This window comes from Phlebotomus argentipes, unplaced genomic scaffold (assembly GCF_947086385.1).
Source record: "Phlebotomus argentipes unplaced genomic scaffold, Phlebotomus argentipes genome assembly scaffold_18, whole genome shotgun sequence".
In the NCBI taxonomy this organism is placed as follows: Eukaryota; Metazoa; Arthropoda; class Insecta; order Diptera; family Psychodidae; genus Phlebotomus; species Phlebotomus argentipes.
The window spans coordinates 3,317,007-3,333,763 of NW_026776177.1; the positions used below are offsets into that span (position 1 = coordinate 3,317,007).

A 16,757-nucleotide genomic window follows, 5' to 3' on the forward strand; every position below is an offset into this window, starting at 1 on the left:
CGCATCCCGGAAGACGGGGATTTGTGCCATCTTCTGCTAGGGCTTCTCATCTGGTCCATGATCGCGCCCAGAGTGCCTATTTTTAGCCGCTCCGCCGAGCATGAAACACCTAAACGATTGAATCTTTGCACTAGGTCGTGTGAACATAACTTAAAAATCGCGCAGCGCCCAAAAAAAAAGACAGAAGAAAGAAGCAAATAAGCGTCAGAGAGTAAATTATGAGAACATCAATATTGTTGTTCTATGAGAAATTTATTTTCTCTCTTTTTCCAACCATCACTCTTCACTGGCTTTTTTTTCCACCTCATTCGCGCGCTGGATCTTTTTAATCAACCTCACTTCTGAGTCCGAATGGAAAGAAAAAGTGTTAATTGCATTCTTTTGCTGCAAAATTACCGGTGAATCAGAGATGGATTATTTGTGAAATGTGGTCTAATATTCCGCTTTATTGCGTGAAAAACTGTTCCATTTCTCAAAAATACTTCTTTGTGACTTCACTGGTGTGTCGATTGTGTCGATCTTTAAAAATAAAAACCTGCGGAGAGACATTTGGATGAACACCAAAACGATCAGCACAGATTTCCGATGAAGACTCAAAGCCACTCTGTTAAAAATCTAACCGCACAAGAACCTCAAAATACCATTAAACTCCTCATTCTTATTTTTTTTTTCCTCTTCTTAACGCACTCTCGTCGAGCATTTAATATCCCACCCAATGATTGGATTGCGAAGATCTCTAAATTTTAACGAGTGATTTGGCATCTAGAAAATCACAGCCTAGGGCCCTTATCAAGACCTTGCCATCTCTCTCTCTCTCTGTGCATGCGAGAAATTTAATTGCCCGTCTGACGATCGTCAACTGCGGCAAAGAGTGACACGGCGTGACTTTCGCAGAGTCGCCGTGAATTTTTATCGCGCTCGCTGGCAAAAGAGCTTCAAAACTCCACGCATTGATTTACGGTAGACAGTGTAATTGGATTAATTTAATCAGCTGCAGCCACGTACAAATTTATTATCTCTGGCGGTGCATTGTGAAAAGCCTCAGCATCGCAAATGACTCTCTCGTGTGTGATGCAGGTTTTCTTCTTCGCCTTTTTGCCCCCTTTGTGGAATTTGATGAACTTGTACGGCCGTCGAGGTGTTGTGAAGTTTATTATTGTTTTTCACTTGACTGCCGTTGAATTTTATTCACCCAATCGCGGATGGTGAAATATACATCAACTTTTATGTCTTTCGCAGGCGGCATGCGAAATACTGGCCAATTGTCTCAATCCCGCGTCATTGTCATGCTTCGAGAGGATCAAAGTTGAGCAGTGGCTTAACTTATTCATTAAAAAACAGTGAGCTCAACGCGTTGAACTCACTTTTTTTAGGGATATGCGAGAGGTTTCAGACGAGCTCAAGATCATTGTGATCGGACAAGAAGAACCAAAGTTTTAGGACTTACAAAATCAAAAACGTTTGAACTTTGACCTTCCATATCTCTACTTCTACAATTTCAATCCTCAGAAGTAACGATTCGCTGGAAAGGTCATGATCTTAGCTATAACCTACTGAAATTTTAAGAAAATTCATCGTCTTGTTCTCGAGTTATACAACATTAATTTTTTGAAAATGTTTTTTTGAGATTTTAGCGCTCCTAGCGACGGTTGTATCAAGTTATGATGTTTGGGTGGAAGATGGCATTTTAGGAGACCTTTCCAATGAACCTACAATTATTCAAAATTAATGATTAGGAGCCGAGTTGAAGCAATTTTAATTTTCAAATTTTATTTTCTTATATCTAAGTTTTGCAAGGACCTAGGTCCTTAAGTAATGGTTCGATGGAAAGATCTCGAGGCCAGCTATAATATACTTATGCCACAATTTTGCTTAAAGTCTTAACGCTCAATCTTGCACACTATAACTTTGTGTCTACAAACGCTGAAGCACACAAAGCCTCATCGTGATTTCATTCTTTGCCTTTTCTTGAAAACTGAGAATTTGCCCATCCTTGGCTGAGAAATCAAATTCAAAGCTGCCCGAGATGCACTGATCCATATTTCCATTTGCCCATGTTGTACTGAAAATTCAGCTGCATTTCCTCAACGAGGCGGAGGTGGGCTGAAAAAAGGGCATCGAGAGTGTGGTTTGGTTGGCTTTCTTGCCTCTCGTTTTTCCACATGATCGCATGCAACAATTGCCTGAATATTTCTCCTCTTATTCCAACCGATTAATATCTTGAAGGTTGAGCAGACATTCTTAAACTTGTTCTCCAAACTCCCCGCCATACAGACTCTTTTTCTCTCTCTCGCACTCTCTCGTAATTGAGCCTTTTTATCATTCTCCCCAAGCAACACTGTACTTAGCCTGAGCCGCCGCGGCTAAAGTGCGGATTTTCACGGGGCGCGAAAATCAATCCCTTCGCGTGAGCGAATTAAATAAATACAGCATGTTCTTAAATGTGGGGAAACACTCACCCTCTGTGGAGCCTCGAGAATCCTCAAAATAGCCCCCAATTGCGTGGCCAACGGCGCCGTGGAGATGAAATTGTACGTCGGCGCTCGTGAGGGAATTGGAAACAGGCTGAGACTGTTGAAGGGGTCCGAATCGAGGAGGTACTGAATTCGAAGTGTTATCACTTCGTCGGGATCCATTTTGATCAGCATTTTCTCAAACACTTTATCACACAGACTTTGACATCACAGTCCCTAAAGAGAGTTCACGGAGCGCCTCCTGGGAATTCACTGGAGCGTCTGAATTGCAATCATCCACCATCATCAGCGGCTCCAGTCGACCAAGACGGCGACAAAGAGAGCCCGCGATGGGTGGATTTTGAGGAAAATAACCGAGATTATATTCACTCTTTCTTGTGACATCAGAGAGAGATCACTTTTCCGTCTCAGAGAGCGCAATAACGCAAGCGAACGTGAGAGCCGAAACGAAAGGGAAGGTGCGAACCCCCGAAGTCCTTGCATTGGGTGGTCTTCGATATTCCTCTCGCCCTGGGGCTCTTTTATGGTGTGTCATTTTTATTTATTTTCCGGCAATATTATCACTTTATCCAGTCACAAACAACAATCAGTCGCAGTGACTCTTCAGACTCTCTTTCAAAACAGCCAAATTCCCCACATATATTCGGACAATGGAATGTTTTCAGGTATTAATTCAGGTAGCTTCTCGGGAATTATGTAAATGGCCAGAGTGAAAGGGAAAGACCGGTGAAATGTTCCGTGAAATTCTAGACTCTGGCATCATTTTTTCCATCTCGTCACCATGGGCGATCGTGACCCGATCGCAAACAATAAATTGGATGGCGATTTATGAGTTTTTGGGGCTTTGATCAATAAAAAAGACATTTCAATAAATAATTTTTTACAGCTCAAGCACAAGAGTGCGCCCATTGGACAAATTACTTGACGATTGATATTTAAAAGAAGGAAAGAAAAAAAAATCTGGTGGTGCTTTTAAACTATTTTATTGGGCAGCACTTAAAGGGGATCTCCTAGCAATTTGCTGAAGATCAAATTTATTCACAGAGAGCGCCATGATGAACGTGACAGTGATTTTGCTCGTCTAAAGTGAAATTTATTGTTTGTCTGAAATGGGTATAAATTGGATAAATGACGCTGTGAAGCCTCGCACGACCGTCACAAAATCTAATTAGCGTGCAAGTGAAAGAAATGGCCTTTTTTCTCAGCATCGCGCGCGCTCTCGAAGATCAAGATGTATCTTCTGATTGATTTTCGATGTTCTCATTTTTTTGCCCGCCCCACGAGAATATCTTCTCTCGCTCTGCAATTCACATGGAAAACCCCACGGACTGTAAATTTCGGGTCAATGATAAAAGCAGCCAAATGTTCCCGATTTCTTATCGATTGACGACATTCACTTAACGCTCATTGGTGTTTATGTATTTTTTGCTTAAATACCGCGCGTGATTATTCAATTTGAAATTCGCATTTTATTTCCCTGCATGATTTAATAGATGCCTTATTAAATTCACGCTTTTTTTCTCCTACTAAAAAGGCATTACCCAATATTAAATGTTGCAATAGGCAATTTTCCTCGAGGAAAATTCGTGGGAAATGTAGGTTAATAATCAGCACCCAAAACTTGAAGCCTCGCATCGCGCCATGAAATTGCAACCCTTGACTTCATTTCTTGTCATTCGTCTCTTCGCATCTTTCAGGTTTTGGAAACATTGTCTTTTGCGCGCGATCGAGAGATGAATTAGTGGTTGGAATGTTGTTCGATGAGGTGATTTTTTGCCATCTTTATAGCTCACTCACTGTCTTCGTCAATTGGCAAGATGTGCTCATTTGCTAGAGGGTTTAGAAAAACCCAACTAACAGGCCAGTTTGAGAAAGATTGCGTATCTTTTTCTGTGCAAAGTGAATAATAATCCTTGAAAATTGGATATTTTTCAGTGTTTAAAAAGTGTTCTGAACCGAGAAAATTTCTACACAGCTCAAAAAGTTTTCCTTGACTTCAACTAGGCAAACTCTTAACGTCTCTTAATGCTCATTAAGTCAATTACAATCCACTCTCAAATCGTCACTTTTGACTAATTGAGTATAATCTTCACGGCAAACAACGGAGGAAATGTACTTTTAGCAATTAAATCACCAAAATGTACACACAAGACCACGTCAAACGATATCGATGAGCTGATAAAATTCCTCTCTACAGCACGCAATGACTTCAGGCTATAATGAGTAGCCGTTCCGGAGGCAGGAAACTATCAAAATTGCAGCATTATTCACACAAAAATTTCCCATGAAAAATAAACAGCAACTGATCTGATATGATTGTTATTACTTTGACTTTAATTAATTGCTCAGTAGAATTTCCGCTTTTACGAGGCTTCTGCCGCTCTTTCGCCTAGATTTCCAAGTCATAGGAGATGTTGAGGGTCTGGTGCGAACCCGAGACAGGCGAAAAAGAGTCCCATTGAATGATTTGCACCGTGCTAAAGACCGGGTGAAAGACGCCGAAGGTACAAAACTGAAGAAGAAATCCCATAAATTATGCCCGAGACTTGCTCTTCCTCTGGGATCTCTCTTGACCACTCTCTGCTTTATTTCCTCTCTTTTTTTTTACTCCTTATCGTCTTCTTTCACCGAAAAAATTGCAACACAACAATCTTCCACACACATAAAAACGAATTTCCACCTTGACTTGCGCGCAGCTCAGACGACATAAAATCATCATCTGAATAATGGTTTAAAATTATATTTCTTTTCGTGGAATTAGTGCATTGTTTCCCACATTTTTTCCACCGTCACCAGACCGTCTTCTCTATCTGCAATTCACGTTTTTACGGGTGAGAGACGAGAGCGAGGCAAAAGGCACACGAATAATGCTCGTCTCCTTCTCAACAAAATGCATTCCAACAGGCCACAGAACGCGTTGAATTCGTGGAAAGAGTAGTGCCCAATGCCTCTGTTGTCACAATCATCATTTTCGAGCATTTCGTTGAGCCCTCACACGGAACATTATTGCCCTCTCTCATATCATATCATATCTATTCCCCATTGCGCATCACACATTTTTCCTTTTTTCTTTCCACTCTGTGTGCCTCTAAATGCCTCCCAAAAACTCACTGCTTTTATTGTCCCATTGCAAGGGAAAATTATACTCTTTAAACAACCACTATAGGATAGATTAAATGTCTTTAAGGCCTCCCTCACACGCACTCAGTTTTCACTTTTGCCTTGCTTCAGTGCAGCGGCCGAGTTCAGCGACTGTTCGCGAGTATGAACCGTGAGCAACTGAAGTGCTTTGCTTCTTGCCATCCACTTTGCCGATCGGCCAGTTTAGGAAGTCTCCAAGTGCCGCACTGACTCCCCGAAACCACTACAACTGTGCAGAGTTGCTCAAAGAGCGGCCAAGAACCCGAAGGGTTGCCAATATCACAGTCAAATGTTCTTTGCACAGGCACAAGGAATTGTGCAAAGGTGTAAACTTATTAGTAAATAGGTGCATTTTCTCAGCTGACGAAGCCTCAATACGACTAAAATACATTCTCTAAAGCGTTGTACAACAGCTTAGAAATGACAAACCTCCGATTGAGAATTCTGCGAGTGTGTGTTCGCTGTTGGTTTGACTTAAAAAGTGTGTAAATAGCACAGGTAAACGTGAGCGAGTGAGACGGATGCAAGAACCACAGCTTGAAGCCTCTCGCCAATTTATCTTCTCATCTTTCGTGAAAAATTTCTCTCAAGATCGCGCGCCCGAATATTGGGTCTGAAAATTAATTTGCGCAAATCCCTGACAATGTGGATGGTCAATTAGTGAGGGTCGCGACGCTCTCCAGACAATCTCTCAGACACACGCGAAGTTGGGAGTTGAAAGAAAGTCAACCAGCGCGCGAATGTCTTTGGCGAGAAACCACCGCCAAGATGAGAAGTGCATTTATTTAAATGGCAGAGGTAAAAGGAAGACTTTGGCCTCAGCATGCAAGAACTGGAGCTCGTTCTCTCCGCGCTCAGGCGAGCAAACACACACACGCTGTGCAGCTGTCGAATACGCCTTTGATAAGGTCAAGAGTTGATTTGGAGGTCCGCACAGAGCCAATTGTCAAAGGAGAACAAAAAGAAAAGAGCGTGAGTGTGTGTTTGGCTCCGGAAAGCGGGAGAACCCGTGATGTTCTTTGGCCAAGCGCACAGATGTTTCACGAATGGAAGGAAGAAGACAATAAAAAATAGACCATGGATTAAGCTTTTGATCATGTTTCACACGAAGGAGGATGATAAAATAAATTTCTCGAAATAAATCATCGTCCAACTTTCAAAATTTCAACTCTCGCACTAAGCATGAGAATACAAACACCTCTTCAGCACACTTCTGGCGTCCGCATTGCCGGATTGAGTGTTTTTTCAGCTTGGGATTTTGTTTATAATAGAGATGATTAAGAAAAATAAAGGATTGTTAAAGTCAAAAACACATTTTGAGGACTCATTTCCTCAACAACAACAACAAAGGTAGAATTTTAGGTCGGGTAAAAAATCCTAATCACAAACCATTTCGAATTCACTCTGCGATAGCAAAAGTGAGAGTGCCATAAAACACCTTATCGATGAACTCATTTTCTACAAAATTCTGTAAAAAATTTCCGCAACAATTCAATGAGCAATTATATCGACTTTGACCCTGTGTACACAAATTGCCACTAAAACACTCGCAAGAACATCACTTTCATCAATAATTGCTGGGCCTTTTTTTTCCTTTCATTGACCCACTTAAGGAGTTCTCACTTCGCCCATTCTCAACTCTGCAGGACTGCAAATTGCAACACCACAAGTGGATGGAAAAATCAATAGAGAAGACGTGTTTAGTTAGCGAATGCAGACGCTGACCAGAGAGTTCACTCAGAAAGCGTTCTAAAAATCCACTTTGTGTTGAAGGCACTCTTACTGCGGATCCGCGAAAGGCATCAAATCCCCATCGCGTTAGATGGATTTTATTAATAATTCTCTTTAGTCGCGTCGCGTCACGGAGATTATGAGGTGAGAATGCCTTCCATGAGCTGATAATGAAAGAGCATTCGTGGCCAATGTAAACAGGTGTGTTGGGCAAGAGAGAGAGAGAGAGTGTGGCGATCGGGAGAAGACGTGATGAGATCCATCAGCTTATAAATAGACGTCGGATTCCACTCCAAATTCTCTGGATGGCACAGAAACAACAACACCGAGGGGCGGCGGGGGAGGAGGGACTTTAAATTTAAACATGTTACTCATCAGTCGAATGGGTTTTTTTTTTGGTTGAGGGCCAATAAATGGTGCAAATGCACGCGACGACCCACATTTTCCTCTTCTAAACACCTCTTCAATTTCTGCCGCAGTCGCGCTTTGAAACGCGGGGCGACTGACTTAAACCATAGCACAGCGGATTCAACCCTATCCTGAAGGAAATTCTCACCACACATGAATATTTAATGACACGATTATTGCATAAAAGAGTTTGAATTCAAGCACACACTTTCAAACTTCAAGAACTCTCTTATAATATGTGAAGACGTAGCGATTAAATAAAAGGGATAATGTAGTAATCTTGCATCTAAAGCGGATAGCTTCTCGTCCACGCCCATGAATTCATCTATCACAAAATGTTTGTGATATTACGCAAATCACAACTGACAAAATACACAATCTCTATCGCGATGTTTCTTCATTAAGCATCAATTTGTGACGTGAAATGCTTTCAAGATCATCTTATCTTTGAAAACTCATGTAAACATTTTGGCGAATATAAATAAACTGATTAAGTGATTCACCTGACTTCTCACTTTCTCTGAATCACACAGTGTTTGTAACTATTAATTTGCATGAATCTCTATGTTTGTTTTGCCAATAAACCATAAAAAAAAAGATTTGCACTTTCGCGCCAAAATACCGCATGAACAACGAAGGGTTAAGGGTCGATGACTCGCGGGAGGCAATTGATTGGCAAGGTTAGTTGTGGGAGTTTTTGGGGCGCACATGCAAAACTCACCAAGTGATTCTGGCCACCCGGACTCCAGCTGTTCTCCCTGTGCAGAAAAGATGGAAAAATGTGTTTTATTGGCAACATTGTGGCGCCATCTCACGGAGGCGGAATACCTTGCTTCGCCGTTGCGCTGAATCACGGGCATTTGAGCCGTGCTGTCGTGTATCCGCACTTGAGACGGCGAAATCTCCTCAAAGACGTCTTTAGCGGAGAAACGCTCCGACATCATAATTGGACTGGCGCCAAGAAGTTCATCGATGTTTGTGTGGCGCGAGATGAAGAGACTTCGCGGTGATTTTCTCGTCTTCTGCGGCACATTATCATAGGGAGAATGATTCCTTGTGGCTTCCAAGCCCTCAGGACTCGCCCTATCGCCAAGAGGATGATCGGCTTTCGCCACTTCCTCGTCTTCTGACGACTCTTGTCGCTTCGGTAGAGCCTTCTTAGGCTTCGGCTTTGGCGATTCCGGCGGTCCCAACCACCAAGCTCGCTCACCAGACTCAATGTGCCTTATCTTGTACTTGGGCGTATCGGATTTCGCCTCTGAACTGCTCCTGTGCTGCATCCTGAGCTTATCCGCATCTGTGGAGTTCTCATTGAGCATCCACCAAGCCTTCTCACCCGATTCAATGTGCCTGATTTTGTACTGCACTTTCGGACTGTCGTCTCTCTTCTCCTGACCACTCTCACCCTCACTGGTGAGCCACCAAGCCCTCTCCCCTGAGTCAATGTGCCTCAACTTGAACTTCATCGCGTCACCAACACTCGCAACTTCTGGCTCCGGAGTCCCGTCGACCGACCAGTTAGGCTTCTCGGGCGACAACTGAGCTTTGCCATTCAGCAGTGACACGGGCCCGAGTGCACGAATCAAGAATGACTTCGCCTCCTCATTTTTAGACGACACGACATCCGCTGACTCACTCCTTGACGTTGGCCTAGAAGAGAAGAAGAAAAGTAGGGTGAGTGCGAATCTCTGCCAAGAATCTCAGTACTTTACTGACCTATCCAAAGACAATTCGTCCGCCGAAGTGCCCAAGAGAGAGCCTTTAGAGGACTCTCGCACATTTCTCGTCTCTCCAGGATCATTGCTTAGACTGCTGGAGGAGCTGCAACTGGGCGATCGCTCTAATCTGTCACCAGAATCCACAGGAGATGATGAAGATCGTGACTTTCTCGGTTGATCTGACGGTCCCATGTTAAGAGCGGATTTCCTAAAGTCCTTATTTGCCCACTTCAGACAACTCTGAGCCGCTTTAGTGGGAGATTCCGCCTTTCCAGGCACTGGAGGCGGAAGACTTTTGCTGCTCTCCGGTGATTTAGACTTTGAACTCTTCGCTGACGATGTCTTGGATTTTTCACTCGAGGGACTCTTCGAACTGCTGCTCTTCTTCACTTTCTTATCGCTCTCCTCGCTTTTCTCCTTAGTCGACGTACTCGCTGAACTCTTCGATGGCGACACAGAGTTGGAAGTTGAGTATCTACTCGATGATCCACTCGATGGACTGTATTTTGTGTCCAAATATGACGTCCAAGGCACTGATGAAGTCACTTTAGTCGCTGAAACTCTAACATTTCGTGTTGGATCATCAAGTCTGTCAGATTGGATTTCTTTATCAAGCATCAAAGGTCTCTTGAGTGGTCTTTCGATGGTTTTCTCTGTGGTTTTTGCCACTTCTCGTCGGGTTTTCAAGTAATTCCCACCACTAGACTGAGGATTGGGTGATGTAGCTCTAGTTATCATTGTCACCTGAACCATAACTACTTCTTCCTCTTTCTCTATCTTCTCGGGCTTTAGTTCACTCTCTATCTTTGTCGGGGGCGTCTTTTCCTTTGGCTTCCTGATGACTGTACACGCTCTGGCCTCACTGTGAGTCATGTAAGACAAGGCAGGTCCTGTAGAAGTCGGTGAGTATTTAGAATAAGTGGATGGACTCGATCCCTTGTTGTACAATCGACTGTATCCACTCGAAGTGGCACCAAATCGATCCTTCAACTGTTCAATGGGACTGGGATCCCGAGATCTTCGCAAAAGCGTCGGTGCTGGCCTATCCACAGGACTGGGATCTCTACTTCTCACCCTACTGATCGAGATTGATGGCGACACCGGACTGGGATCTCTTGAAGTTCTCCCATATTTCGGTGTTGTCTTCGCCACACTTGGACTAGGATCTCTCGATCGATCTCCAGCGGGCTTCAGAAACCGACTTACAGTCCCGATAGATGGACTGGGATCTCGTGATCGTTCTCTCGGCACTTTCAACGTTGATCCGTAGCGGGTATTGAAAGTTACCGGTGGTCCTTCGGTCTTCTTCTCGCTTTTCTGCACTGAAGAATACTTAGAAGATCCTTTTGCATCCGTCGTACTGGGATATCTACTGGTTTTAGAACTGTCTGCCAAATTGCTCGTGGAAGAATAGTTGCTCTTCAAGTTCCCTGTGGATCCGCCAGCATAACTTCTCGTCGATGAGAGATCCTTTGTAGATCCTCCAGCATAACTACGTGTAGCTGGAGAAAGATCCTTAGTAGATCCTCCAGCATAACTGCGTGTAGCTGGAGAAAGATCCTTAGTAGATCCTCCAGTGTAAGATCGCGAAGCTGGCGAAAGATCCTTTGTAGATCCTCCAGTGTAAGTGCGTGTTGCTGGAGAAAGATCTTTTGTCGATCCTCCAGCATAGGATCGCGAAGCTGGAGAAAGATCCTTAGACACTCCTCCATAAGTTCTAGTCGTTGTTGATGGGAGATCTTTCGATGTACCATATTTCGATGCTAGGCTAGAAGTTTTCTTTGGAGTCTCGGGTTCTTTTGCCACTTTTTCGGGCTCCTTGGCTTCTTTGGTTGTGTATCGGGAGTAAGATGATGTCACGGGCTCTTTCTTGGCAGGAACACGATAAGTTCCACCTGAATATGAAGGTCGATAAGTTGTTGGACTTGCCAGAGAGCCGAATTTCGGTGTTGCAGCTGATGATGAAGCTTTGGATTCACTTGAGACATCGTCGCGCGATGAAGTGAACTGAAAGAGTCCAGAAACAACAACAATTAGAGTGGAGAAGAAGAGAGAAATTGGCAAGAAACTTAATGAAAATGTGGAGTGATAAACCAGCCAATTGTGGTGATGGAAAATCTACAAATTTCTCGGTGGAGGTGAAGAATGGGTTCAACACAAAACGTGAAGGAATGTTAACACTCTGAAGGGTGGGGGGTGATTGGTGAACAAGCAGTTCTTACCCTGCTACCACCATACTTTGAGGAATAAGACGAGTAGTTGGATTTCCACGGGATCTGCAACACAGAGAGCTGGGAAAGTGACTTTTGGCAGACAAGAAAGTGGGTGAGAGCTTTTTTCTCTGTCTCTGCTTTTACTGCCTGCAATAACTTTCCTCATTAATTTTCACAATGTAAATTGCATGCGATCGTCGTGGCGCCCTTAAAATCATGTCGTGTCGCGCGAGTGCCAAAAATTCTTCAACCAAAGTTCATTCAACTCCACACAACGTGATCAACTTCCTCGCGGGAATTTCCCCCCAAAAATTCACACACTCAAAAGAAGGTACTTTTCCCGCCAAAAAGCGCCAAACTCTCTCTCCATGATGGCCTATAAATAGTGGGCAATTCCCAAAATGCAAGCTGCATGCATTCCTAATCCTCCAAAGTCATCACGGAGATTCATCTCTCTGCGCTTGTCCTATTTCTGGCACGGAATCTCTCTCTTTCTCCTCTCACCACAGGCAGAGGAGCGACAGCCGAAATGATGACACCAAAATGTTTACGGCCTGCCCGGGAGCCGCGCTTTAAGTGCACCGATGCAATAAATTCCAGTGGGAAGAGCCATTAAAATTAATCAGCAGCAAATCACTTGTTGCACTTTTTTCCTCTCCTCGTTTTGTGGGGTCTTTTGGGGGCGAAGAATTTAATGAATTTTAGCGCATCACACTGGATTGAATGTCCTAAGAGTTATTGTTGAACTAAAAATGACATTATTTTCTGAATGCCCGGAATTATTCTTGCTTCTCGGCGCGCCCAAAAATGCGTTCAATTCATTTTTCTTCACTGGTTTCCTAAGCTTAATTTAAACAGATTCTTAAATATTAAAAAATCATATTTGTAGTTTATATTAATGATTGATTTCCTTCGTGAAAACTTACTTTTATCCACTTGAATAAATCTAAAAAGACGCTTCTTTGCTATAAATTCACTCATTCTTAGCCTAAATGCTTCCTCATTGCATTTCTGCCTTTCATTTTCATCTATCCAGCAATAAATTACTTTTGATAAATTCGCAACGCGTAGTTTGTGCCAAAAATTCCTTGGCATCCGGGAAATAATTTCCAGACATTCTAATTACGAAACGCCGCACTGTTTCCGGACTGGAGTTGCACAACATCCTTATAGGATGAAATTTCAATTGATCATTTGCGATATTTCGACATATATTTTCTATTAACACACTTTTTCACATCAGAGCAACACCATTTGTCTTCGGGACTATAAATATTTATATTTAGAGCACGCATTTCATTCTGGGCGAGCGGCGAAATTGAGGAAGAAGACCTCAATTTGCCTCTTTTTGCCTCCATTATCATCATGTTTATCAGCTTTCACTTACATAATTTCTATATGTTGACATTTTATCTCAGACGTGGCAATTTTCTCGACACTCTTCCGCAATTCATGTGTGCTGAGGGTTGACAAAAATGCGACTCCACTCGATTCCGCTGAAGATGATGATGTACAAGTACACAGTGTAAATGTAGATCCACAACTTCACGTGAAGACTTCCTCGTGGCCACACAATTGGGCTGCCTAAATGCCGCCGGCGGACTGTGGCCAAGAAGCGCCGCAGGAAGTCCACCAGCACGTACACGAGGGACAAGATGATGATCAATCGTCGCAGGTGAATCAGCAGAATAGCCATAAATTCTACCACTCAAAAACCTCCCCTATAATCACACCTTCATGCAAAATCTATGTGTAAAAAGCCGAAAAATCACCCGCAAAACCGTGAAAAGTGTAATTTTAGAGCGCGGCTTTAGTGCGCTTATTTTGCGCATTCGAGATGAGAACAGAGACGAGACTATTGTGAGATCGTCGCGACGTCTTGAGACTCAAGCATCACTGAGCAATACAGTGACATGAGGGTCTATTTCTGTGTTCGCAACAGGAAAATTCACACCAACACACAGGCGGATTCAGAGGGAAAATTCACCAAGAGGCTCTGTCGACACATGCAAGATGCTGAAGAGAATTGTGAGGCAATTGTCGAAAGGAAACACTTGGCAAAAAGAAACACGAAACTCAACAATATTTCGGTGGAAAATTAACATGAAAAAAACACTCAGGGTGGCGGAGTTTTAAAGTTTCAGGGTGAAATTCACAAAAATAGATTAAACACACGATGGAAATTTCACGAAAATCCCACTGAAATATTGAATCCTAAATGATTTTGCCTTTTGAGTGTTGTTTCTCAATTTATTGGGCGGTTTTATGTTCCCATTTCCCAGCAAATCTAATTATTACTATTTCCCATGCCGTGTTTTTTCTCTGAAGGACAAACAATTAAGAAATTAAATAAACTGCAATTTAATATTGTCCATTTCGTTTCACTCGTAACTTTTCCCTCTCAAGCATTTTCCGCCTAATTCAACGACAAATGCTCAGATATGCTTGAGAATGCACATTTTCTAGCGCCGCATTAATGGAAATTTGTTGGAAAATTCACTGGAGATGATCACTCAAGGGATTCCATGCGCGGGACGACAAATTTATGAGCATCACAATGAATTTGTATCTATTTCTGGTGGCACTGACAACTCTTTGTTTTTCCAAGCCGAGGATCCATCTCCGGAATCCATCCGCCGGAATGGGAAAGGAAAACAGTTGGGCAGCGACAGAAATAGTTTGCTAATTATTCAGTTCAGACACACAGTCAATCGTCGACTCAACTGCCGTCTTGACGCTTGGAAGTCAATGAAAAACTGACCCAAATCGCCTCTTTGAGAAAAAATCAAACACGCCAAATCGCTCCTCTAAATAACTGCTGATCGCACAGTGAGACGCCAAAGACGCTCACGCAACACTTCTTCTCAATTACTTCCGGAATTTATTGCAACTCAACGATGAGATATGGAGGGATGGCAAGTGGCATTTATGCAAATAAACCGACAACTCTCTGATTTATTCCCCGCCAAACAATACGCGGCACTGCAGCACGCGGCGAAAGCAACTGACGTTGAGTGAGAAATTGCCCACGGCCAGAGGCTGACAACTGCTCAAAGACAGGGTGGAATTTGGCAAGGAAGCGACACACAACAGGCGCTATGAATTGGGAAGAACTCCAACAAGCTGAAGATTAGAGCGGGATTTATGAATGAAGACAGGAAGAATTTATTGTGCTTAAGGGTGATCTTATGAATCTTTATTACACGAAATTGCAGATTTAAAGACAGACATTTTCAGGTCAAGAAACTTGTCTGCAGTCAATCACAATTCGCATAAAATGCTTGCAATTTATACGATCAGATTGATCAACATTCTTTTTCTTTTAACTTCAAGTAAATTCACTAAATGCCATTTGCATATTTGCAAAAAGCTCTTAACTGAATTGTCTTAGATTATTGCTGTATTTTCGAATGAAAATCAATTTTACAGTTTCTGTGCAGAATCTTTGGCACTTCAGACACTTCTGAATGCCTTTGAATGTATTTTTCATAATCTAATCTATGTTTTTTTCGTCACAGGAAGTTAAAAACTTCTTCAAATGCTTAGATTTCAGATCGTAAAAAATTATTTGAATTTCATCTTGAACAATTTCAGTCTTGATTAACCGCGAAAATAAGTCAGCAAAAAAATATATTTCTAGATCTAAATAACATTTTTGAGGTTATGGTTGACTTTTAAGCTCTTTTTTCAAATCAATATGACGTTTTTTCGATAAAAAATGCTCAATTTTTCTGCGAAAAACAAAAATATTACAAACTTGAGCACAAATTAGATGATTTTTAGGATTACTTAATCGCCAGAATCTGTTTTAAATCAATCACATAACCTAGAAAAAACAATGAACTTGATTCTTTTCAGCAAAATAAATTCGCTAATTGCCTCAATTTATTGAAATAAAAGGTTTTACAATTCAAATATTGAAAATATTTCACCATTTACCAATTCCTAACACTTCCGTAAAGTGTTGTACACCATTTCCGACCATAATATCTGTCCCATGCGTTTCAGTTCGATGTTATTTATTGAAATTGTGATAAAGAACAGAGAAAATATATAAAAATTTCAGAATTATTATGTTTAAAGGGCAATTTTCCAAAGGAAACTTTTTTCTTGATAGTTAAAGACGCTATGTGTGAATCCATGCTATTCTTTAAGGAGAATAAAATCAACTTTTTCCAGCACTCATTTTCCCCTTTCTCTTGGACAGCAGCAACTCTTCATGTCTCAGCAAATAAATCAATTGAACTATTTCTCTCCAACTCCAATCAATCAAATGCAAATCGAATAGCATTTGCAAGTTGAAAAATTGCTTCATTTCCTTCTCCATTCCATCTAATGATTTCCTCATTGCAACTCTGACGAATTTCCACGCTCCTCTCCCGCCATCTATTGCCGTTTTTCCACCGCGCTGGTCTCTTTGAAAGCTCTTCTGATGCTATTTTCGCATAGAAAATTCCGACCACTTTCATTACCATTGGATCATTTCTCTCGGGGTGTTTGCAATCGCTGGTGATTTGGCATTGTGCCACGAATGATTCGCAAAGTGAGCATTTGGAAAAGCTCCCTGCTGAGATGAGTGATCTTACCCGTGGATTATCAATCGAGATCATTCGTGATATTCATAGATTGTCTGCTTCATCTTCGCCCACAAATGAGAGACTCACGTTGGGACTTTCAGCCATAACTCATTCACGAGTCGTGTGGATCTGGCGAGCATAAATTTCTATATAACTCTTTTTTGCAATTGGAAGTGCGCGCGCTTCGAAGGCTATTTTCAGCATGGCAAACAGGCGAAACAACTCGCCACCAAGGTACTGCATTCCATCGCTAATAATCCTCATCGGAGCAATCTTCTTCTCTCAAAGGACGACTGTTTTGAGAAATTATCCACCCTCAACGCTGAAGAGGGGCTCATTCACCCCAAAAAAAAGTCGACCCGAAATTGCTTAATTGCCAGCAAAACATTCTACAAAGTGACCATTTCCCGCATCTTAATTGAAAATTGCCGCATTCAAATGCCAAGAAAGCGCCTCAACCTTTCATCGGCGAGTCTTTAACCTTGCCAAAAGCTC

General features: G+C 42.2%; 1 protein-coding gene across 6 annotated transcripts in view; it reads right to left on the reverse strand.

The window, feature by feature from the left end:
• LOC132260417 (FH1/FH2 domain-containing protein 3) overlaps positions 1-16,757 on the reverse strand; it is a 41,071-nt gene that overhangs the window by 14,788 nt on the left and 9,526 nt on the right. For 3 of the 6 annotated variants that reach the window (XR_009468366.1, XM_059758496.1, XM_059758497.1), the window contains exons 1-5: positions 13,073-13,108; positions 11,695-11,748; positions 9,471-11,479; positions 8,583-9,404; positions 8,476-8,512 (exon numbers count right to left, since the gene is read on the reverse strand). Coding sequence is in view for 5 of the 6 variants with exons in the window: in XM_059758496.1 (XP_059614479.1) it covers positions 8,476-8,512; positions 8,583-9,404; positions 9,471-11,479; positions 11,695-11,748; positions 13,073-13,093 (2,943 nt within the window). In the remaining variant the exon portion in view is untranslated. Of the gene's footprint in view, positions 1-2,459; positions 2,664-8,475; positions 8,513-8,582; positions 9,405-9,470; positions 11,480-11,694; positions 11,749-13,072; positions 13,109-16,757 lie in introns of those variants that run through there. The other 3 variants (XM_059758499.1, XM_059758498.1, XM_059758501.1) reach the window with 3 other exon arrangements.